The following is a 25,455-nucleotide window of genomic DNA, read 5'->3' on the forward strand; positions in this document are numbered from 1 at the left end:
GAGAAGGAACATGTGTGGTCGATTCAAGTGGACACCAGTTTGAGCGAGGCATACATTTTTACAATACCTTTAAGTCAAAATCCGGGAATTAATTGCCTGTACTTCAGCCAAAAGGGGAACTGTCTCAGGGGTTCGTACGCAGAGCCATGAAAAGAAAAGCCCTCGTTCCCTCGGGATGGGCTGATGGTGTCAATTGAAAAGTCACGCTCTTACTTCCAAGTGTCTGGCAGTGGCACCCAATTGCAAGTGTTAATGGAAAGGGATAGGGTTGTAATGATATATATCACTTTCCAACCGTCAAGTCTAGGCATCAGTTAGCAGTAACGTTCGTTGTTATGAAACACTCACCTTATTGCACTTTTGGGGTGAATTTTCATTGTGTCTTACATCTTGATAAGCTGAACTCCTGACCCACATTTGGTCTGAGCAGCTGAGAGGTTTGGGATTTTGCTTAGGCCTACCTGCTCATAAACAAGACTAGCCTACAGACGCATGCCAAGAAGAAGACAAAGCTTCACCAGCTAAACTGACAATGCCTCCCCTAATAATGGACCATTGGTATTATTAAGGGCAAAACTACCCAGCTGTCGGCTGCCCAATGCAGAATTGGTAGCTCTGTAGAACAACTGGAAACCAAGCTGCAGGAATTGTTGGATGAAGTTACCCATTCGCAAACATTGTAAGTGCGTTTGAATGGTTGATATCCAGAAGTATTTAGGTAGCATGAAGGGGTGGGTGTTTGTGGTTTCTGAGTGTGAGGGGGAATAGAGGTCTCTGTTGACTGTGCTTTAAGAGAGCCTGGGCATTCTCTCTAAACGCACAGTCAACAGACAACCGTGCCGTCCCGAGCTTCGCGCGATATGGACCATTCTGGGAAACTCAATGAGGAAGGTATGCTCATTAGCATAATCTATTATTAGCCCCTGCTCGAGGTAGTCTTGTGCAGTGTTGCTTCTGCCCACATACATCGTGCTGGAAAACGTCTCGTACAAAGAAAGTCTGGCATGCGCCAGACTGATAAGTAAAGAACTTCTGGCTGTTTGTGATAAAAATCACCATTGCAGACTTTGTGACGTAGGCATATATTTTTTACAATTAAAAATGCTCTCAAAAGACGATATGGAATGATTTTTTATTAACATTTCCTGAACTATATACCTTCTAATTTTCACTTTACATAAATAGGTCAGCGTTAGGTCGCGTGCTTTTCTTTCCTCGTTACAATATACAGCAAAATAGTTACAACCCCACAATCGCGCTATACGTCCATGATAAGGCCACGGTGACCCGTCATAAATGTTTCGCAAGCTTCGCTATTTTGGGTCCTTACGTTCAGAACAGAAGACTAAGAGAAGAAGTGCATTGTACCTTTAACAAAGTGCACCTAACTACACCAACAAAGCTCTTAAAAAAAGGATGATCTTTTTTGTCAAGTTTTCCTTTGAAATGGCTGGCGGCTGTCACCTGAAGAAAATGAATGATGTTGACTATAAATTAAGTTAAGCTGCAAGCCTAACAAGCTGTCTGCTCCATTCCACTTGTCAGAAAATCATGAAAAAGTACATGGTTATGAGCAAGCATTGGGCCTACGTCACAAAATAATCTTGGCACATCATTTGAATTTAAAAATGCTAGACTAAATAGGTTGGAGTAAAATGAGACACACATGTAACATGTGTGAGAGATGTTTAAAGCTGCACTAACCGGTAGTCAAGCATACAAAGTTATATTACAGGTATACAAAGCTATATTACCAGCATACAAAGTTATATTACAAGCATACAAAGCTATAATACGGAAGGGGACGATAAAGCTAAGTTTCTGCAACAGCGCAATGGTGAACACAGGACACTGAAACCCTCCCAGTGTCCCACTGCAGTGGAATCGGGCCCTTCAGCTTCTTTTGTCCATGGTGGTTAGACATGACAGGTGCTCTTTTGCCGGTACTGTACAAAGAATCCGCAGTCCCCTTCTGCTATGCTCAGTAAGGGCCTACACAAATGGCAGTTAGGTGTGATCAAGTCCCAACTGAACAACTCTGGTGATTCGGATTTGGGCGCATTTGTTATACATGTAATAGAAGCAGGGAACTGATGAGATTTTGGAGTCAAGTAAACAAGATTTCTTTGCTGACATCGCCAGTGCATCGAAGCCCAGGTATCCAGAATGGTAGGTGTATCTCGTAGTTCATGCAAACAACAAAGATCTGATACCTAAACTCACATTTTAGACGCAACCCAGACATCACCTCATCATCCAACATCAGATTACAACGGTGCGAAGATCGGCGCTAACTTTTGGTCGTAATCATGAATCTGACAGACGAGTTAATCATATAAATTGAAAGTGAGCGTAATTCACGTTAAGCGCACAATTTCTCATCAGAAAGGGCACCTTTATTGGTGAAATATTGATGCAGATGGTACAGATGAGTTGTTAACATGCCATCCGGCAATTAATCGAGATTATAGTGCATATAGCGTGAGTAGTTGTGATTAAATGTGATAACCCTATGAGGTTGAAAATGACTCCGAGGTCCTATCAGTCTCGACAATTCACTTCTCACAGATTTCTCAAAGCCTGTGGTGGTAGGAAACGAAATGGCCAAATTACAATTTGAATATTTGCAATGTGGATCAGGCATTTGGGCAATATTTACCACATGTGGATCTGGTTTTTGGACAATATTTACAATGTTGATATGGTATTTGGTCAATATTTACCATGTGGATCAGGCATTTGGGCAATAATTGCCATGTGGATCAGATATTTGGACAGTATTTACCCTGTGGATCACATGTTTGAACAATATTTACTGCCTGGATCACACATGTGGACAATATTGTCTCTGTGGATCAGATATTTGGACACTATTGTCCGTGCGGATAAGTAGACAATGTTGACTGAATGGATCAGAGATTTGGGCAATATCTACCATGATAATGACACAAACAATTAAACAATATTTACAAGGCAGATCCAGGGCCTTATTAATGGGTTGCAGGCTGGAATTTGTTGAAACATGTTTTTCATGCAGGTTCTGGTGATCTCCCCCCCCCCCCCCCACCTTATTGCTCCCACCCCTCTCTTAGGAAGGTTAATCATGGCCCTGGAATCTGGCATGTGGGGAATATTACCATGTGGATCAGGCATGTGGGCAATATTACCATTTAGATCAGTTATGTGGGCAATGTTACCATGTGGATCAGGTATGTGGGCAATATTACCATGTTGATCAGGCATGTTTGCAGTGTTTACCCCAAGGATTAGGCATTTAGGCAAAATGAACCATGAGGCGGAGACATGTCACATCAGGTAAAGAACTTATGTCATCATAACAACCTGATCACTAATGTAATGAACCATTTTAAATCCATTCTCCCAACTACATGTATTCATGTACACTTTCAAATGAATATGAGCACTGAGCACTGAGCACTCACATTACCCCCACCTTTAATCAACATTGTTTTGGTTTTTATCCAAATACTTACTGAGAAAGGAATGCTTCTTGTCGTTTTTCAAAACATTCCACAAAAAGAGAGAATACCAGCAAAATTTTGTTCTGTCAAGAATTGCTTCTGCGCTGGCAAATAAATATGAAATAATTGGTGTCTGAGGAGGATATATTTTGCAGTGTATTCCTTAAAAAACCTTTGTTAGCTCACCTGGGGGAGCTTTTGTCATCCCGACTTGTCCGTCGTCCATTGTCTGTCTTGCCGTCCGTCGTCCGTCTTGCCGTCCGACCGTCGTCCGTCAACTCAACGATGGTGGCACGTTGCTCACTGTTGAGTCTTGAAAGTTGAAACTTGGTGTGTGGATGTCTTGTGACAACATGACTTGACACACAAAAAACATCGCCATTTGACCTACTTTCTGGGCTCCAGGCGGCCATCTTTGAAAACCTTATTTTGTCAATATCTCACGAACGCTGACAGCTGGAACCATCCAGTGAGGTTTTGCTAGTATGTTGCAATTCCCAACATGTTCAGCTATTGAATTCTAGTATTACCGTACCATACCGCCTTCGACATCTGGAGGTTCAATAAAAACATGATTTCGTCCTAGAACAACATTTGCAGAAAGGTTATTAGAGTTACATGTCGCTATACAGTGGAACCTCCCTTAGCGGACACCTCCCTATTAAGGACACTAGTTTTGGTCCCAAATTGGTTGTTTCCATTCAATTTGACCTCTCTATTAGGGACAGCACTTGGCAGTCCCAAACGTGTCCTTAATAGAGATGTTCTACTGTAATTTCAAAACGTATTTGGCAGGCAAAGAGTTAATCACCCCAGTATATGACAGATTGGTGTTAAGTAAGGAACAGATCCTCATCCCTCTGTCTCCGGAGAATATCTGATTGAATAAAGCTCCCTCGTGTGACAATGAGCAAACCCGCTGCGTGGGAGGAACCTGTGGCACTTTGTCTGCGTGTTTGATCTTGAGCCTGGCACGCTGCGAGGGGTTGTGGTAATTGGCAGGTTTTGAATGACGCTCAATTAAAATGTCTGCAGTGAGATGAGGGTCCTTTGTCGAGGATCTATTTCTCTGAAGGGTTCCAATAGAAAGTCATGTGATATCACAAACCAGCAAGCCGTGGGACGATGCGGACCTTCGCAGATAATTCTGGAAGGAAAAAAATAAAAAAGTTCTCTGATCGGGACTCGAACTCGAGACCTCTGGTTATATTGCGCCAACACTCTTATCCTCAAGGCCACTGGGCTGCTTGAAATGCCTGTTGTTTTATACGCCTTTATAGAATGTGCAAACATTTGTGTGTAATCTTTGTTCAACATCTTTGAGCGGCTTCCAGTGGGCAACTGCAGGATGAAAGTCATTTTTTTCTTTGCTGTGCGTGATTATGTAGGCGGCGTCTACGTTTTCTCTTAGCAATGTTCACCTTTGTCTTTGTATCTTCTTCTATTACATGTACTTGAGAAAATTACTCTAAGAATGTTACTCTATGACCTGAGGAAAGGTCAGATCTTTCTAAAATGTGAAATTGAAATTTATTTTACAATTGTTGCCTTATGACTTATCGCCAACATTACGGCTGACTCTGATTGACTGATCGGGTCCGTATCTCAGCAATACGGTTGAGTAGACAGACATGAAAACATTATGAAAGTTCATTTTTACGATACTGGCATGTCTCAATGTTGCACAACAGTCGTGATTGTTTCGAATTAACTAGTTTGACACATGTGAACAACGTACCTGACAAACTCTCCCCTTAAGGGTAGGTTGTCCTCATTGCACTAGCGATGCATTTTGAGCCTGATGCAGTTTTAAGGATTTGGAAATAACAGGACAGATTTCTTTTATGAACGTGTTTAATTCCTCTAACATGAAGATGGGAATTTAGGAATGGGATCGTGTCGGAAATGGGTGTGAAGTGACAAAAATGGAATCCTAAAACTTTTTGGTGCGACAGTGTAAAACTGCAAGTATAGATTGTCTATAGACTGCAGTGATAATGGGCCTGGCTCAGAATGTCTAGACTGCAATGATAATGGGCCTTGCTCTAACTGACCTGTGTCAGCCAGTTGGCATGACTCCCATCAAATCATTTTTTGTCACACTTAATGTGTGAATTATCATTGATAATTAGATGTGATGATAATTTTGGTGTGACATAATATCATAATGGCATGTGATTGCAATTTCAACTGTTAATTTCTGTCAGTGACAGTTACGACAGTAAATCATTGGTATTGTTGTTCGCCATTACTAATTCGTGCTATCAGAATTGGATTGGTTTAGTACCTGGCACTGGCACTGGCACTGGCACTGCAGACATTTTCTTTGCCAGAAAATGCAGGGTCACAAATAAATCTCTCAAAAGTAAATCTGATTGTCAGCATTAAGATAAATCAATTCAAAGTTTAAAAAACAAAAGAAATAAATATACATGTACAAACATACAATTGTCTCCTGTCATCCCCTGTCCTCAGGAACTCTATTGTAATTTGTGTTCCTCATCCTTTAAGGGTATAGTTTCCCTGTTGCCTGCAGGTTCCATAAGAATTTCTGTTTAATGTTCACCAGTTGTCTGCGTCACTAACATGAAGCAGGACGGATGTCATTTGTGATTTGGACAGTAGTTCACCTGTCACCTGCAGATTTCATTAAAATTTGTGTTAATAGTTCGTCTGTTGCTGAAGATTTCATTAGAATTTGTATTAATAGTTCGCCTGTTGCTGAAAATTTCATTAGAATTTGTGTTTATAGTTTGCCTGTTGCCAGCAGGTTTCATTAGAATTTGTGTTTAAAGTTCGCCTGTTGCTGAAGATTTCATTAGAATTTGTGTTTATAGTTCGCCTGTTGCTGAAGATTTCATTATAATTTGTGTTAATAGTTTGCGGTTGCCTGAAGATTTTTTTAGAATTTGTGTTAATAGTTCGCCTGTTAACAGCAAGTATCATTAGAATTTGTGTTTATAGTTTACCTGTTGCTGAAGATTTCATTAGAATCTGTGTTTATAGTTCGCCTGTTGCTGGAGATTTCATTAGAATTTGTGTACGTGTATTTGGACAAACACACAACTGCTGTTCCTCAGTGATGTCAATATATCAATATACAGACTGTACCAGACTGGGGTCAAAAATAAAGTCTGGGGTCAGCTCCTGAATGTATCAACTGCCTTGGGGTTGATAGAAGCACAGAAGGGGTTAAGAATTATGCAGACAATACAGTTGTATGTTTTCCTTGTTTGCTGCAGTTGTGTAGATCAGTCTGTTTTATCAATCTGAAAATGATAAAAAATCTGACAGTACAATGATGTAAATGAAACAGCTGTTTTCTTGTTTTAAAGGGGGACTACAGGCATGCGTTCTTTTGGAAAATTAGCGGTCTTCGGATGACTCATATGCACTGAGTTGTATTTGATTTGGCAATTAATTCATGACTTGTACAAGCATAAATATTTCTGATGTACTGTGAGATAGGAGAGACTCCTATTGGTATCGCTGTGTAACTTCATCTTCCCTCCCTGCCTCCTGCCTATAGTCTACCTTTAAGAATAATGTGTATGCATGCAGCATGTCTACAGGGTGGCCCAGAAAACTTTTCGATTGCACAATAGAATTTTATTGTGTATCCATTGCGTGAGGGAAATGTTTTCTGGGCCACCCCGTAGATATTTTTGGTGGTATTTTTGGTTTTTCTGTGGCTGTGAACAGTCAGATATTAGGATACTTGATAGATGGTCATAGGTGGTTGTTTCATTTTTATTTTGCCCCAATTGCAAGGCGATGATCGGCCTACATCCATTAGTAACATGAAAAAGTAGCATGAAATATACTCCCATTTATTTTATTCATGTTTTTATTTAAAATTTTAAAAGTATTTGTACATAATAATGGGGTTCTTAGCCATAATAATATGCAAATTATTTTTTTATGAAAAAGGTGCAGGTGCTGGGGTGCGAAGCATTCAACTTGCAGTTTGCCCTAGTCTGAAAAATCCTTCCAGAAAGAGATGTGTACATACCTGAAATCCATTGTAGCAATTTTGGCCCCTAAGACACTTGCTTTTACTCTGAATATGGACCTATGTGGAACCACCCCGAATAGAATATGAAAGTATGCAATCTATCCTTTGATCTTACCGATTTTTTGGGTTGTTTTTCACCAGTTGATAAAGCGAATTGGTAAGTCGCCCTGACGTGTCTGATGCAGAGAACAAGAAGAACAGTATAAATAGGGCAAAGAGGACTGACACTATTCCACATTTTCATTATTAAGTTTGACTTCTGGGGAAAAAAGCAATTAACAAAGAAATAAATTCATCTGGGCTTTTTCCAGGTTGTCGCCTCCTGGTTTCGTGGAAATACTAATAATTGGTTGTCAAGTTTTAAAAGAAGTGTTTGAATTGTGAGTGCCTTTTCTTTCAACTAATTACAGTGGAATCTCCCTTAGCACCACAGAGTAACCCGCTGGTTAATTTACCTCAGCATTTAGTGCATATAGTGATGACATATTGCCCATGTTACCAGATGGACACAGTTCATTTCAGAAAAATTTGTCAAAGAGCACACATTTTGGCTGTTTTTCTTGCAAGGCAGCCTTTCTCCCAGGCCTCAAGCAGCACTATCCAGGGCAGGCTGCTCGGTATGTTGGAAGGCCTGATAAGATGCTCGGCAATCTGGGGAACTGATTCTCGAGGGTGATTATATGGGTAGCTCTGATTAACAAATTTGGAAGAAGTTTACTATTTAATGGGCAGCTGCAACAATTTCTTCCTCTTCTTCTTCTACATTCTGAAATAGATAATCCTGGTTGATAAATGCCACCGGCTATCCTAATTGATCCGAGTCACCATGCTGCAAACAGCCAAATCTTTGCAGGCATTTTTGTACGTCAGAATTCTCCATGAATCGCAAAAGTAGACAGGCGTGCAAACATTTTCAGGATTGGGTCTTGGTTACTGGTTTGATTGGTATATCATATAAATGTACCGTTAAATATATTACTTGAATAAAGTATCATTCTCCGATGAAAGTTTTCTTGTAAGTTCTTTATCAATCAATCTATCAACCGAACATTCTTCCTCCATTTGCTTCTGTGCTCCAAATATGTGAAAAAGGAACATACTTTAGAGTACAGATTGATAGGCAACGATTCCACACAGAGGGGGTTAAATCTGGAGAAAAAAAGGTACATGTATATCCTTTTCATAAGGCAGAAATTTTACAAAAAGAAAATATTCCCACGGTCAGAGCCAAACGGGATGAGAGGGTTAATGGAAACCATGTTCCAAGGAAAAAGGGAAAAGTTTCTTCATACGTTACACCTGCAATTTTATTTTTTTGATCGTGTGTAAAAGGTTGTTTATTAACCCTTGCAGCCCGTTTGCTTCAGACCGTGGGAATATTTTTTTTGTATGAATTTTCATCGTTTGGGAGAGTATTTACCTTTTGTGGCGATATTAACCCCATCTAGGCTGGTGACCTCTACTACACTGTCGGTCAAGTAATGCCGTATTGAGTGACGCAGTGAACCGAGTATACAGTTTTCATCAGACTTGCAGACAACCCTTCCACCTGTCACTTAAAGAGGGTAATGACTCAGTCTATCGTCATTGAAACGATGTGTTGAATCATTACCCTTTTACATCACAGGTGAAAGGGCTGTCTGCAAGACTGACAAAAACCTACATCCCAGAAAAGGCCATGCAGCCACCACCCTTAAGTTTGCTCCAAGATAATGAGAAGTGTTTCATATTGCTGTCATTTCTAAACTTTCTCTCCAAATCATATTTAAAACCAACTTCAAATCAATGAAATCTTCACATCCTGTCCCACCGTTTCAATCCATTCGAAAATTCATCCCAAAAACAACTACATGAACTTAAAAAAAGGCCGGAGGTTCTTGATTCCCCTGTCTCTGATGATGCCTCAAGAAGACTTCAATCTAAGAGCCCACCCATCGGATATTTGCATATAAACAAATTTAGATCATTGCTGTAAAATCTGTTGTCATAACGTCGTGTTCAAATACGGAAGCCATTTTTGGTTTTGCTCAGAAAAAACGCATAAACCAATAGCTGGACCTCTGGCTGTTTGAGTTGTGTCTGGCAGTCTTCAGATGCGTCAATTATGGGCGTTTTCAGAGATTATTGATATTATGCCCGTCTTGAATGAGAACGATTTTGCAGGCACAGATCTGCGACTGCTAGATCAAGAAACTCTAGGCTTTCCAGCATCTTAAGTAACTTCAATTAGATGTTCTTTTTCGCAGTCAATTTAATTTCACGATCATCTGTTGACGCGAAAAAAGCGAAAGTAAAAGGCTCAGGATTATTTCTTGGTTTACACTATCTGCTCTTTAAAGGCGGGGTCAATCACTACTGGTTTGTTGTTCTTGCTCATTGCTAGTGTTACCTCCCCACCCCCGGCCTAGGCCAAAGCCGCCCCATCTTTTTCAGAAATTTTCAATTTGTTAACATAATTTTGCCTCGGGTATCTTTTCAGCCAGCTACATGTATTCAGGAAGAAACAATAAACAGGGAGTTTATACTGGCACACCGCTAACTGCTTTTATTCCGATCCTGGTTTGTTTCATAAACTAGCAATGGATGCCCGCTAACCTTTCCTACCTATTGATACCGTGAGTTATGGATGTTTTCGCATGTACCAACTAATGGAAATCCTCTATTAATTTTGTCTAATATCTATGCAAAGTAGCCTACAGTCAGTGGTTTCTATGATCTCTTCTGTATTGATCTCAGTTTAGTGTGTTAGATTAAACTCTGTGTTCAATGCCCTATAAACCAACCCCACTCACCTGTATGGTCCACCTGTATACAGTATATAGCATCAAATGGTAAAAGCTAGCAAGCCCCTTTTTCTGCATCGAAATAAATTTCGCAATGCTTATTTATCGCGAATTATTAGATTATTTTGGCGGTGTCGAGCAGTAATTAAGGGTTGACCATAGGCACCATCATTTTGGCTAGAAGTTGAAATCCTAAAGTAATTAGAATTACTTCAAAATGAATTGAACGCCAATTCCAAGGGGTGGAGTCTGTTCTCTGCAAAACAATGACCTTGAAATTTGTTTTTGAAAGTGTTCGACTTCTAGCCGAAATTGTGGTGCCTTTGGTCGAACCTTAGAGTAAGCAGCAAGTTTTGTTCAAATATATCTGCTTCAAAAGCATTGTGATATTTCTTGGCATAATATGCTACGCCACAGCAGGGGCAAATGAATTCAACCCGACAGTTGGGCTGTGGGTTGAACGACCTCACATTAAAGCTTTAGCTTCATGCCTTTATGGATATAGCTGGTAAATAAGGCTGTTTCCTTTAAATCTTGGCATGAGGTATGGCGTTGGGTTGAACGACCTCACATTAAAGCTTTAGCTTCATGCTTTAAAGGATATATAGCTGGTAGGCTAAGGCATTAGACCAGGGACACCAGTAAAGATAAATAAATGAGCATGAAACAAGATGGCGTTTGGTTTGACGACGTTTGGTCCCGAGTGTTTCTTTTCTAACAATTGTACTCCTTATTGTATAATACATATGTCTTTGTTGTTGCTCCTCATGGAGGATTTATCAATAAATCATAATTATTATTATTATAACACCTCATTGAATCTTCAGATTGTCATTATCTACCTCAGTTCTCTGGCAATGTCACTCTTCTGTGACAGAGTAATCTCTCAAAACTTCGAAAACAATTTTTTTGCTCTGAATCTAATGATATTTTTTCATCTTTATTTGCTCACATGAAAGATGATGTTTGCCTACCAAGATCATTCTCGTCTGCTCCAAGAAAAACAATGTTTACATTTGATTATCAGATTACTTTGATTTGTCTAATGGCTGCCATCGTCTGCAGCAAAATATTTGCTATCTTGTTTGGTCGTGTATTTCGGACAGTGTGTCTGCTTCCACGAATTTGATGTGTTTGGTTATAGTATTTTGGACAGGAGTGGACCTATTGACGCTGGGCCACACCACGGTCTGTTTCCATATGATTTTGGTGTGTTTCGTTGTGGTGTTTAGGATGGGAGTGATGGCTGGCCAGTCACACCCGAGGTAAAGAGTATTTTGCAGGCCACTCATATGCCAGGTATAGAGTATTTGCCTGGCCAATCACACCTCAGGTAAAGAGTATTTGGCTGGCCAATCACATCCCGGATATAGAGTATTTGGCTGGCCAATCACACCTCAGGTAAAGAGTATTTTGCAGGCCAATCACATCCCGGATATAGAGTATTTGGCTGGCCAATCACACCTCAGGTAAAGAGTATTTTGCAGGCCAATCACATCCCGGATATAGAGTATTTGGCTGGCTGGCGAATCACATCCCAGGTGTGGCTAAATTCAGCTGTAAATCAGTAAATGAAATTCAAATTGTTATTGGAGAAAAATGATCCAAAGGCAAAAACTAGCTGGCTGCACATTCAAGAAGAACAACCTATAGTGGCTATTTGGACATTCCACATAGCCTCCATAAACCACCATCCATCCACAGAAATTTAATTGTGAGAATACCATTATCTTTGGGGCATGGACAACAGCCTATATCGAAAATTTCGCAAATTCGCCATGATGAATTGTTCTAGACATTCGGCATTAAATGTTTTTTATTTTTATTCAGGTTCTTTATTATGAATGTTTTATCAAACTAGGTAATGGGGCCATTGCAAAAAGTTGTGTAATTCATAATTCACGCTCTTTATTTGTATTTGATTCCATTATTCTATTGTCAGTAAAGTGTCATATTTTCATTAAGTGGGTCATGAATATTAACCATTTCCTGGAGGCTGACCGAATCACCTGACCTCGACAGATTTAGGTAAATATGTCAAATACTGAAGAATACTGGCTACTGGTGGATGAGACAGCCCATTCATGCCGATCTAGCATCATTGTGCGTAGATCCATATGATGTCCATAGGATTTTATGTTCTATCCAAAGAGGTAATGGTCAACACTAAAAACGAATTTTGGGAAGCGACATAAATGCCTGGGTTAATTAGAGGATATTTATTGATATCAATAAATAACACTTGGCACATTTGAAATGTACTGTAGGCCAAACTTTAATGTTATTAAAAATATATTTCATGCCAAGTTATGCTGAAACTTCAGATTGAATAAAACTCAAATCTGAGAAAAAATTAGGCCAGTATTGAGAGCTTCTAAAGGATGCAGGCATTTTCTTCCAATGACTTCTATGAGTTGGAAATGACAGCCCTTGCGTTGTAATTCACATGAAGCCATTTGAAATGAAAATTCTCACTTACCAATCATATAAGTCTCTTTCTTTTTTCCAGGTTCGCTCTGTGTGCGGTGCCTCTATAGTTGGGTGCCAACTGGTATGTTGGCCAAGTGAAAGTCTGCCTTTGGCAAGAGAAGAGAACTCCAAAGCGACTGGTGAAAAAACGAAATGCAAGTTCTTATATAGTGCTTTATCCTGTACAGCTGTAGCTGTCTCAAAGCGCTTTGCATCCGATCGCCAGTGTAATCCAGATTTTTTTCTGTAGAAGCCGAGGAGTGGATATATTGGGTTGCACTAGGCCAGTGTCACTTCAGGCCAGTACCAAGTACCGAATGGCTCTGGCCGTGCTTTTTGAACTGACAACCACTTGATCGAACCGAGTGTCAGCAGAAGGAACCACCAGGCAAGAATTTCCAGGTTTGTAGTCACATGTATAGGACTTACGTACCTCCAAAACTCGGACAGGTTTGAAGAAAAAACTAATTCAATTCAAACAATAAAGTTAGAATGTACTTTAAAATGAAGTTGGCAGTTCTATCAGCCCACTCGAAAAGACTGCTTTCTGTATATAATATTCAAGTTCAATAATAACAATCGATGAAATGTACTTTAGAATGTAGTATTTACATATTTTATAGGCCGGCTTCCCTCAAGCGCATTCTGCATCCAATGAATCGCCAAAGTGATAAAAAGAACTGTAATTTTTATCGTGGCTAAAATTAATTGACGTGTAAAAGGTGCGTTTAGGTGGAAACCAACTAGCCAGAACTGTTGTAGACAGGTTCAAATGGTCAGGAAAAAAGTTTAGGTTATAACGAATATAAAATTTTCCATGAGTTTATCAATGTCTAGACTGTGTTGATGGGTAAATTCCAGTGGAACTGGCGCATTGCCAGACTCGGTGTTGTGCAGGAATGCTATCTGCTCATTTCAGTAATTTGGATTTTTTAACAAAAGCAAGGAATTAGGGAGGGCACCAATAACAAATGCGTTGAATGAGCTGGCCCAAAGATTATATTCACATTCCCGAAACTTGATATTTACTGAGACCTTAAAAAAATTTGCCTCACTGAGATTGATTTCCAAAACTCGGCAAGCTGGAAGGCCTGATAAGATGCTCTGCTATGTGGGGAATAGATTCTCCAGGGTGGAAGGTACTGTCACCTTGATAGGCTCAATGTCTGTGGCTCCAGTTCATGGTAAATCCTTCTTGGAGATGCTGCCCAAGTTGGCCTTGGTATGTTGATTCCACCCAGCGTGAGCTAGGAGAGGTATTGCATCCGACCATTCTTGCTGCCAAAGTCGGTAACATTCCGAGGACCACCTGACAATACCACGTTGAAAAATATAACACGACAAGCGGATTTAAAAATGCAGCATCTTTATTTTATGCGATTCAAAAACGATGACCTTCGTTGAGGACTTTTAGACAATTCATCCCCTCATGGCCAGATGACGCGTAACAATGACCAACAGAACAGAGGCAGTGTATGGTCGACACTACAAACAGGAAAACATCCCTTCTTGGCCCGAGAAAGAGAACACACCTATCGTGGGTCTCATGGTGGAAAACATACCGGAGCGACATCTTTCTGGGCCTCAAAATAGGAAACACTCTCATTGGGCCCCAAGTCAACCACCTGCCTTGGCATATTCCACACATAAATCTAATATGGAATTAAATCCCAGTTATATACAACAATATTTTGATCACTTTAAAGTTGAAATATGCCGGCAGGGAGCGACACCAAACTGAGGGCACAGGACTAATAAGCAGATGCGGTTGTGGACCAACAGATGAATATGATGTAGAAAACACATCGAAAGCACTAATGTCTAGTTCACCTCAAATTTGAATGATAATGATAATATCAAAATTACCGGTATCATTATTATTATTATTATTACACATCAGCTTGTGATTATATCATGTGCCATAATTGCACTGCACCATGCTAACTGTTATCCCTCCATTCCCATTGGACATCCAGCAAGCATTTAATGATATTATGCAGGTAGACAACCCATGAGCCATTCCCATTGTCAAAAATCAAGATTCTGTTCATTTAAGCAAGTAGTCAAGACAACATTTTAGATGGCATTATCTTCACTGCAATGATGGGAGGGTCCACTGGTATGGTGGGACTAATGCGCTCTCCACCACATCAACAGCCACATACACCAATAAAGTGACTGCTCAAATTCACCCAGATCCAGCAAACTGGGTATGTGCGTGAAGACAGAATTTTTAAAATTTTGTGACCTTATACGTCTTTTTTCCGACTTTGACTGGGTTTTTCTCGATAGGGTCACATTTTCTCATTTTCTTTTCATGGGAGAGTTCATTCTGTGCATTAGAAATGACAATGTTTACCAGTTTGATGCTTGCATTCGGCTCCCAAATCGTGGAATAAAATGGTTGCAAGCATGACCCAGTTTACAGAACAGCCAAACTTGCTTTATCAAGTTTCCGGGACCAAGGTTTTTCTTCCAATTGTTTTGTGATCACATTTTGTTATATATGTAGTTCACAAGACTGTAATGAAATAATGTTTGCCGGAGACTCCAAACAAATAGCTATACACAAATACTTTGTTAGAAATTGTCATAAGACGTTATTGTTGTGGTCTGTCACATGAAAGACTTTGGTATAAATTGAAACTGCAAGAACGTGATTTCATTCTAAAAGGAGGATGGTCCACAGGTTATTAATTTAGATTGAACTTCAACCCTTTCGCTGATGTGGCAGCCATTTTTCGGCCGAGAGGGTGCAACCAAGTGCAGGTGTATTAATATTTTAGATGGGCATGATGTGCTATGCACGTTTCCTGCAAGATATGGGACCATGATGTGCTACGCACGTCACCCGTACAATATGGGATCATGTACATGACGTGCTATGCATGTCATCTGCAGCGAAAGGGTCAGCATCTAAACGGTTATAAATTTTCTGCCGGTGTAAAGTGCACCTTGAAAACAAAACAAGTTCAATGAACTTAATTGCTACCTTTTGACTGTACATGAGTGATAACCATGCAGAACCTTGCATCAATCCAATCCACTTATCGAGTGGTCAATAGCAAAAATATATGAAAAGTCACATTGTACCAATTTACATGATTCAGAACCAAGTTTCAGCTGAACTTGAACGTGAAGTAGCAGCACATCCTATACAGGACGTCCGTGTACGTATACTTAAGTAAGGGTGACACACACTCAAGTCACAATCACATCCAACTTTTTTTTAATTTGATTCGAAATTTTTTGAAAGTTTTCTAAGGAATTATTAAGAACCCTAGCCAGACCTATAGTCTTTAATGCCCATAATTTCGTTTCATATAAAATAAATGCCATACACATCGACTTTCCATTTCTTAAGACCTGTTTTCCGCAGTTAGCCAAATCACTTTTGTTTACTTTCATTTAATGACATCTTCCATTTCCATTGTTTCAAGAAACATGTAGTAACCTTCCCACTCAAAAGAAATCAGAAATCAACTACGGAAAAATTCACAAAACATAAGCTCACTCCTCTGTCAGACTGTGGGTTAAGATATTAGGAAATTCCTAAGGACCAAAGAATACCACCAAATTACACTTTTCCTGTTTTCAGATTCATCCATCAGAAAATGAGCGATTCGACCCCGAGTTGAAATGAAGAAAGTGTACTCGGCATATGGAATGAAATTGGTAAATAAAGATACAGGTACAGTTAATTTCTCCATAAAATACAATGAATACGCAATGCATTTGTCTCCCATTCATTTGATAACTTCAGGTTTTGAAGTCAGTCTTGATTTGCGTTCTTCTGATTACACTCTAGACAACCGCAATGGATTCTCTCCTAAACTGTCAACACACCTCCGACATAAAATGTTTAGGAAAACTGCGGGGAGACCAACAGACACTTGGTATGTTTGGGGGTTTGAAAGTTTCCAGAAGCTGTACACAGGCTGCATACCTTTTGAAATGTTGTGGTAATGTTGAAAATGTTGAACCTCCCCAAGCACCTTGAAAGCTCCATTTAGTTTTATTTATTTATTCGTACACGTAGAGAACAATTAATAAACAGGTGGAATTTTGTGCAGGGTGCCTGTATACATGTGAATAATTTGATTAATCATCCATTGTTAACTCAACTTTTTTTGGACTGCACCACTCATATACATAATTTCAATCATTCACAGACCAACTCACACAGAAACCTCACTCTCACCAAATACACTCGAAACCCGATTTCGGCAGCACAGCAGTCTGCTAAAGCGATCTGTTAGAGATGTGGTAGCACGACCATTTGTTTTTCAATCCATCTGTCTACCTCTAAGTAGGTAAGATTAAATCAATTTAGGAGGGGGCGCCCAGAGTTACAAGCCTGTAAGAAACTGACTTATATGACACGAGTGCTGTACAATCTCTGTAAAAGAGTTCTGACATTACTTGCAGTTTTTGGAGATTGAACCTCTGCCACATTGGCTTTGTTACATTGAATATATTGTCCAGCTTTCTGCGGGACTGTCGTCAGGGGTTGCTGCCCATCAAAAACCAAACGGTCACTATACAACACCCCAGTGGCAGAGGTTGAAGGAAATACGCCCTACAGAAATAGGGAAGGGGAACTACAGCCAACCTGTGAATCTGAAAACTGTTCTTGTCCAATTAAATGATGTTTATGAAATTAAATGATTACAATTAAAGCATCTGCAAACAGTTTTAACAGGTAACACTGGTTGAATGCTGCATTACAATTTAGGAGGATCTGAACACACTTCGGGAAATTCACCCATCACTGACACACTCGGAACATGCAGTCTTTCACACTTTGGTGCAGCCACCATGAGATGCTGGAATAAATGTTTTTTTAAAATTTTGGACACGATGCACATCTGCTAATGGAAACTTTCAAGCCGTTGGGACACAAACACAAAATACCGTAGGGGGGGGGGGGTTCTTGTCTGTCATGAAAATAGTATAACGATGGGAGGGGAAGATAAATAAATAAAATAAATACTAAACTAAGACATCCTCATCATTGATAACAAATTTCATTAAATCTTTGATGTGATAACTGCAGAAAGCCGGGCGACACCAACAAATTCTTCATCAACAACAGAATCTTGCAACCTGGATATTTATCAACCAAACTTTTTTGTGAAATTATAATTCAAATTCGATCAATGATTTTTCAATATCCATATTCTTATTTGCTTTTTAAAACGCGGCAAAAATCCAGCCTGGATTAAACAAAATTGTCACTTTTTATAAACATGGTTAACTGGGGAAGAAACCATGAGATACTACATCACTGAGGTTACCTTACATTTTTGTGCTTTTGTCATCGGTCTTCTGAAAAATACGGCAATACTGCTCACTTATTACCTCTTCTACAGTTTCATGCAGACTCTCACCCGAAGACAGACTAAATGTGTACACTGACGCAGCAATACAAAATCAGACTCCTTCGTTTCAGGAACTGTTTTCGTGGTTGTTCCAATAAACCTCATGTCTGATAGAGAAAGCCACAGGCATTTGGAAAAAAATACCTTGAACTGCATTTAACCATTTTCAATGTCGGGAGTTCGTTGTAGTGACTTTCCATCCAGGTAATAATTTCACATAATTCTTGCATGTCGCAAAAATTTCTAGAAAAATGAAAATGGTCACCATTTTATATTTGGCGGATTACGAATTTTTGTTCTGGTTTTTCCAAAAAAGGGAAGATATTATTGGAGAAGTTTGCAAAATTTAAACACCACTGAAAATTGGTCTGTTTACAGAATACTGTAGTGTGTCAGTTCATCTTCAATCAGTTCTGTTACTGTAAAATTTCAATTTGGAAGCATAATTACGAGGAATTTCATCGGTCTGATCAGTCTTTTTCTCGCTCATCACAATCTTGTATGGTGCTGTGATAAATCCTGTTTATTTTTGCGGGCCAGGGTATGCAGGAAAACCTCCCTTTCAGATTTTGTTTCCATTCATTTCCGCAAAATAGTTCATTTTCCAATGACAAAGCCACTGAGCTGAAGATACTTGCGCCTCGTCTAAAAGTTCTGATCATGCCCCTAACGCGTAAATATTAGGCTCACAAAAATAAAGGGGTCGACAGTATCAATATTCATTCCAACACAACCACTTTGTTTTGTGATGTTGCCCGGTTAATCGTTCTGAAAAAAACAGTGCTCGACTTCGACAAATCTTCAAGTTAGCGATTCTGAACAAGAAAAGAGTAAAGGCAATATGATACACAATGGACCTGGCAGGACTTTGTCCTCCTCGAATGGAAAATTAGCTGAAAGCAACTAATGAATGACGATCTCACAGCGCACATGAAAGCAGCGCATATAAAAATTAGTAGAAACAACACTTGGGGGTGATGGTGGATGCGACAGCCTGACACCAATGCTAACACTTTCCGCGCTGATGACGCAACAAAATGTTGATATACCTCGGTATTCGCATGAGGACTTGTCTGACCATTTTAAGTACAATGGGCGACATGTGACCGCAGTTTGGCGAATTTTTAATCAAATACCCACAAAACAGATTATCAATTCCTGTTTATTGTCTGTTTTTCTTGGGGGTGGGAAGACGTCCTTCACAGACTTTCCAGACTGTGGCACTCCACAGAGCCCAGAGAAGGTGAATAGTCATTCTTAAGTTGTTTACAGATTAAAAACATTGATTGATAGCAAATGATTAATTATCTCTTTATCAGTAACTAATTATCAATATTGAATGAATTATTAGTTAATCAATCATTCCATTAAAAGAACTCATCGGAATCACAATTTCTCAAATCGGAATTCCCAAATTATTATTCCCAAGTGAATACCATCGGTACCATTGGTGCCCCTTATTCAAACCGAAAGTGTCGTAATCAAAGCCTCCCTCGAAATAAATAAATAAACGCTGTACAGATGGAGGGCTAAACACAATGACATCACCTTGCATGGAAAATTAGAAATATATAAAACATATTTCTTTTCCATTAAGTATCCTCTTATCAACATTTTAAAAACCAATAGCAGGTACGCGCCAGTCTCCATTCACATCTCACGACTGGACAACTTTGTATCTTTACTACAAATTGCGATATAAACCGACGTGTTTTACACGCCAACGAGTTCCACGACTTAGGAATATGCAAATCAGACTAGAAGTCATGACCTTCAGAAAACCGCTTCAATATTAATATCTTTTGAAGCGATGTTCTTAAGATCGGACTGAATCCACTATACCTCACTGTCTGTTTGATCATCAGATGATCGCTTACACAGGCGAGGCAAGTAGTTGAAATGAAACGGCGCATTACATGCCAGAAGTCTCTTGTGGTATTACATGTACAGATATATACATATACGTACAGACAGCCCGAATCGCGGGCCTGTCCATCAACATTACAAAAACATAAAGATTTTGCAGCCAAAAATAACACATGCCCATCCTAAGACTAGTTTCTGCCCCAAACTTTGAGCAACATGGACACTTCGGTTAAACACCACCAACACCCCCTATAACTGAGATCTGGAACACCGCCGCTTTCATTTGCGCTGAAAGGCTTTGTAATATGCTACGTAACATCATTTTTACGCCGTGTCATGCTTGCCATGAAGGGAAACCACCAATTAGCTTCGCTCAAGGAAATGTCTTGATGCCGCTCTTCCGTTTAACCTCGGGAGCGGGAGGTCCTAAAAGAGTTTGTAGAAATATCTGTGTCATTCTAACCCGAGATGACATTCTGTATGCACTCACATTACAATACACTAGCAGGTATTTGGAATTTTTGTATTACATATATACATACATAATGTGGAGGTCATAAACGAACCCTAAATTCAAATCTACGGCACGGAGGATGCCCGGTGCGACATGTGGAATATGGAGGCAAATCATCATTAAACTGACAGTGGAAGTCAACAAATAATTCTGCCAATTTACTTATTTCCATTTCAAAACTACAACTAAAACGACCCTGATGAAGCCCCTGCACCACTCATTTTAAGTCAATTTCAATGATTTTAATGTCAAAATTTGTTCAGTTGTCGTATACAGGTAAAACGTGACTTCATATTTCACTCAAAGCACCATACCAGAGCCAAGTGCAAGACATGAATTAAGGGTTCGTCTGCGACCGATAGTGATGTGGACTTACGATAAGCACCATATAACACACTGCCAGCTCTGTCATGAGATTCACAAGATGGCCCACTTTTGACCACGGGAAACCTACACCACGTACACACTGCACAGCATTCATGTCGTCAGTTTTGGATGAAACTTTCGAGTCCAACAACCGTCGGCAGGCAAGATCTTCCCCAACCAGTCGTGTGTAACAAAATCACAGTTGATGAGGTTTCTTAAAGTGTCACAGTAACCATGCCTTTTTGAAAAATACCACAAACATTGTGATTATTTAAATCATCACAACTTATACTTTATGATAATGTAAATTCATTAATTAAAAAAAAACCTAACGGTTGTGACTTTTTAAAAATTTCACTCTGTACGTGATTTTTCAATGAACAAACATGACTTCAGTGACTCTTTAAAAATTCTACAGTTTGTGTGCATATTCCTCAAGATATCAGAACTGATTCCAGTGGTAAAAATGCATGCTCTGATATTTTGAGAAACCGCAGTTCATGTAATGTCTTGATCATTTTACGGACTTCAGGACTTGTTCTAAAATTTCCAATCCTGTCACGTCGTGTAGAGGCTTTAACACAGTATTCCACATCCACGTTTAAAATCCAAATGAGAATTAACGCCTTCCTGGATTAAAAGTGATGTCATTGCATAATTACATCTGCCGTTAATTTTGGAAGTGGCCGCTAATCCACCAAATAAGATCCTCATCGGAAGAACGAGCCGGTTCGATCCGGTTAAGATGCGCTACAATGAGACTTTCTAACAGCAGGGTTCAGCCACAAACCGGACGATATCCAAGATCCACCATCGCTAGAACTGCAACGATGATATCATCACTGAGAAGCATGGTAAATGAACAATGATACACGGTAGCTGTTGGTACGAAAATTAACCACAAGATGGCGTTGGTTCTAATCCACGATCAAATCACATGGTGTTTACAACACCGCGTCTAGCAACGCCAGGCCACACTAGTCGTAGTATCCACATGTATTTTGAGCAAGAGACACTACGCGGGAATACCTGGGCTGGTTAACGCACTCGGTACGCCATATCAGCAGGCCGTAGACGAAGATGGGAACCAGTCTGTCAAATAATCCGACAATATCCCGCCAAAGCTCCCTATCATACACCTCCGCCTGTCGTCGTATTACCGCCAAATGAGTCCATATTTGCTATCACTTCGCTATATTCGGGCGGTCGCTCAGAGTTTGATGAATTCGCACTACTGCCACTGCTATGCCGCGAGTGCCCAACTATTTGTGGCGAAGTCCTATGTGTTCTAGAATTGGGCTTATTTGGATTATTGTTATTCGACGAACTATAGCATTTCATTGACATCGGCGAGCCATTACCATCACGGATCACGGGAAATTTGCTATTGTGTTTTTCTAGTAAGTTATGAGATGGTGTGAGATATGATGACGACTCCCGCCATTTACTGTCAAATTGGGATATAGTCACATTAGGTGGCGATCGAATACACCCACGTTCGACTTCGTCGCTTGTATCACATTGTAAGAGTTGCTGACTACGCGAATACCCCTCCTCGCCATCCCCCGATATTGGGATGTGAGGCGGGAGGTCCACGGGTTCAGTCATTGAGTGCTGGAAGGGGTGGGGGCGCGTCCGCCCCTCTGTATGAAGATCTCGGTATGACCGGTTGTGAGGGGGCACATAGACCACCTGGAACGATAAGACAACAGAGACAAATGAGAAGTTGGAAATGACAAAAATCTTTTGAAACAAGTTCTCAAACCTGAGAAGGCACTGGGCGAAGAACTCATAAAGCTTTTCAGTGATTATCTTTGAAGAAGATGAGTCCAAGCGAAATACCTTAGTAGTAGTCTGCCAATTGCACTTGCCCTAAAAACACAGAAGTAGAACACCTGGAACTTGAAGAATTATACATGCAATAAACATAAAAGGTAATTGGAAACACTATTTCTGAAAGTGCCCGGGAGGTACATGCCGTGGTAGAAATATGGTAAAGCAACAATCCTACAAAAATCACAATCTTCTGAAAATTCCATGAAAATATCATTGAAAGACCGCTTTGCAGTATCGTAATGCTTTTGTTAGCTTCACCAACATGTTGCCAAGGTACTACAGCTTGGTATCAAACCGATGAGCTATTTACACGTGTTCCCAACTATCAATCTATGGATTTTGTCTGGAATGCCTGGCAAACTATTCAATGTTCTGCGCCGCGCTCCTGTTGTTCACCTTGACCCAATCAAAATGTTGCTCACAACACGCCAGCGTACAGGTATGATAATGACGTCTCTATTCCCGACAAGAGAAAGGTGTCCGATACATTGCTTCGTTTCAAATGCTGATAGTGATAACGTCAGTAGCAATGATTTATTTCAACTAAATACAGCTAAACAGACGGCCAGCGCTCGGTGCGTAGAGTATTGAGGCAGCTATTTCTGACTAGACTTATTGTACGCCTTTATACTAAGAAGAGATTATATTTCTCACTTTCTCCCAGAGGCAAGCTCTGCCAAGTTTTAGTTGGAAGAAAGTCGAACAGACAGCTGGAGGGTATGAAGCCTAAATGAACGCCATCCCCACCACCAATCCCACACCGCTGAACCTTCACCTTGAAGCACATCAGCCAAGTTACCATCCTTTCATCAAAATTCATATCATCATCAATTAAAACTTGCATCTTATCAATTTTAGTGCCCTGTCCTTCGAGAATTGACCTTTAATTTTCGCGTTTTGACAACTCGGTAACAGCCCTTTTAAATAAGTTTTTCTTTTTTAGGGCCGTCAACACGAAGATGAAAGGTAAGCGGATATTTCCGGTTTTACAGAATACCGGGTATATGCCAAGATGTATATGACAATCAAGTCATTCGGTTGTTTTTTAAAGCTCTATTGAGACATTTTAAACCAGTCTGTGTTTACAAACTCCAGCGGAACTCCGAACATGTTATTTCCACAAACATTTCTTTATTGTCAATGTACTTTAAAGCATACTTATTCCCAAAGTAAATAAATTGGCCCCCCCCAGGCATATGTCTACCAGATTAGATCCAGACAGATGCATATTGCATAAACAAGCAAAAACATGACAGAAATACTAGATGATATAGGTCTTTACAGTAGAGCCTCTCTATCAAGGACACCATTAGGACTGAAAAATACTGTCCTTAATGGAGAGGTGTGCTGATTACTCGGATCACATGTAGTGTTTTTGATAAAGAGAGTGTCCTTGATAGAGAGGTGTCTGCCTCTTTTTACTCGGCATAGTTTTTTTTAATGTTGCTGCTGGTTTTAACTGAAATCAATTACAATCAGCACGATGATTGACATTTCATTCAAGCATGTTGTAGTCGAGTGTCAATCAATCAAAATAACGGGAACACAATCACACCATGAATCCATTTGATCAACAACACAAAAATAATCCTTTTGAAACAAACATGGAAAGAAAAAGTATATAAAATAATACACAAAATCATCATAGGGAAATATACAACCAATCATCGCCAAGTGTCTACGACTAACTTGCTGATGGAGCAGATTTAGCCCAGACATTTTAGTTCTGCAAGCTATTACCAGGTGGCAGCACAGCCTAAATCTGTCTGGGATCAAGCTGATCTGCAAAAAATGTGTCTCATGCTTTGCAGAACATCAATATTCAAGATGAGGCCTGGCCTGGTCATTCATACCAACCCAATAAGGTGACTTCTTTAAATTTTCATCCAGAAGTTGTGACAGAGGGTATTTAAGTCTTCAACAAAATAATGAAATAGGGACAAAATCGCAGACATGGTATTAAGCTAACATATTTGTTTTGCTGTCTGCCAACAAACACTGTCAATGTTTTATATGAATTTCAAAAATTTCCGCCAGATAACAACAACAACGACAACAACAACATCAGGCCTTGCCTTTTGAGGAGCCCGATCGCTCCCGTGATCCATAGCGCTCGTAAATTTCAGCCGAGGGGCGCAGTCAATCGCGCTCCCTGCATATCTGAAGAAATAGCACTCGCAATGCCAGCTTTAGAAGCATGATACGCTCTTGCCGATCATTATTTATCGCGCTCCTCGATCCGTCACCAGACAAACATTCCAGACGAACATCACTAGTGAGCTGCGATTTCATTGGGTAACAGAAACCGGGTCTGTCAGTCTCGGCCAACCACGCACTCTCTTCTAACCAGTAGTCTTGCGCGTATCTCAATGGTACGCCACGTAGAACAGCGCTGTAGATCGCAGTGACTAGATCGTGCTTTCGCAATTCTTGCATCGCACTGCAATATGACATACCCCTCGAAAAGTGCTGTATACTCTATCTGATCAGATTATATAGAGTCCAGCAAATAAAAACAAAACTTCTCCGGAACAATTCACGTAGGCGGAGGAGGCCCCTTTTGCAATTAAATGCTTGCGACAACTTCACAGTTTTTATCATGCTCAGACAACATACCAATCATGTTTTGCCAGACAGACAATGAATGGTCTATGTGACAGCTGTAATGTCATTGTTTAGGAAAATGTTTGAAAACAGCAGTTATAACTCCATGAGCAAATATGATCAGTACTTGTCAACTGCA

At 40.0% G+C, this 25,455-nt stretch overlaps 1 protein-coding gene across 2 annotated transcripts in view; it reads right to left on the minus strand.

The window, feature by feature from the left end:
- Window positions 1-14,098: 14,098 nt before the first annotated feature.
- Window positions 14,099-25,455, minus strand: part of LOC135496316 (low-density lipoprotein receptor class A domain-containing protein 4-like) — a 69,042-nt gene continuing 57,685 nt past the window's right edge. For both annotated transcript variants that reach the window (XM_064785574.1, XM_064785573.1), the window contains one exon: window positions 14,099-22,568. In XM_064785574.1, the coding sequence (XP_064641644.1) occupies window positions 22,008-22,568 (561 nt within the window). In that variant the 3' untranslated portion in view covers window positions 14,099-22,007. The remainder of the gene's footprint in view (window positions 22,569-25,455) is intronic.

This window comes from Lineus longissimus, chromosome 11, assembly GCF_910592395.1.
Source record: "Lineus longissimus chromosome 11, tnLinLong1.2, whole genome shotgun sequence".
NCBI classification, from domain to species: Eukaryota; Metazoa; Nemertea; class Pilidiophora; order Heteronemertea; family Lineidae; genus Lineus; species Lineus longissimus.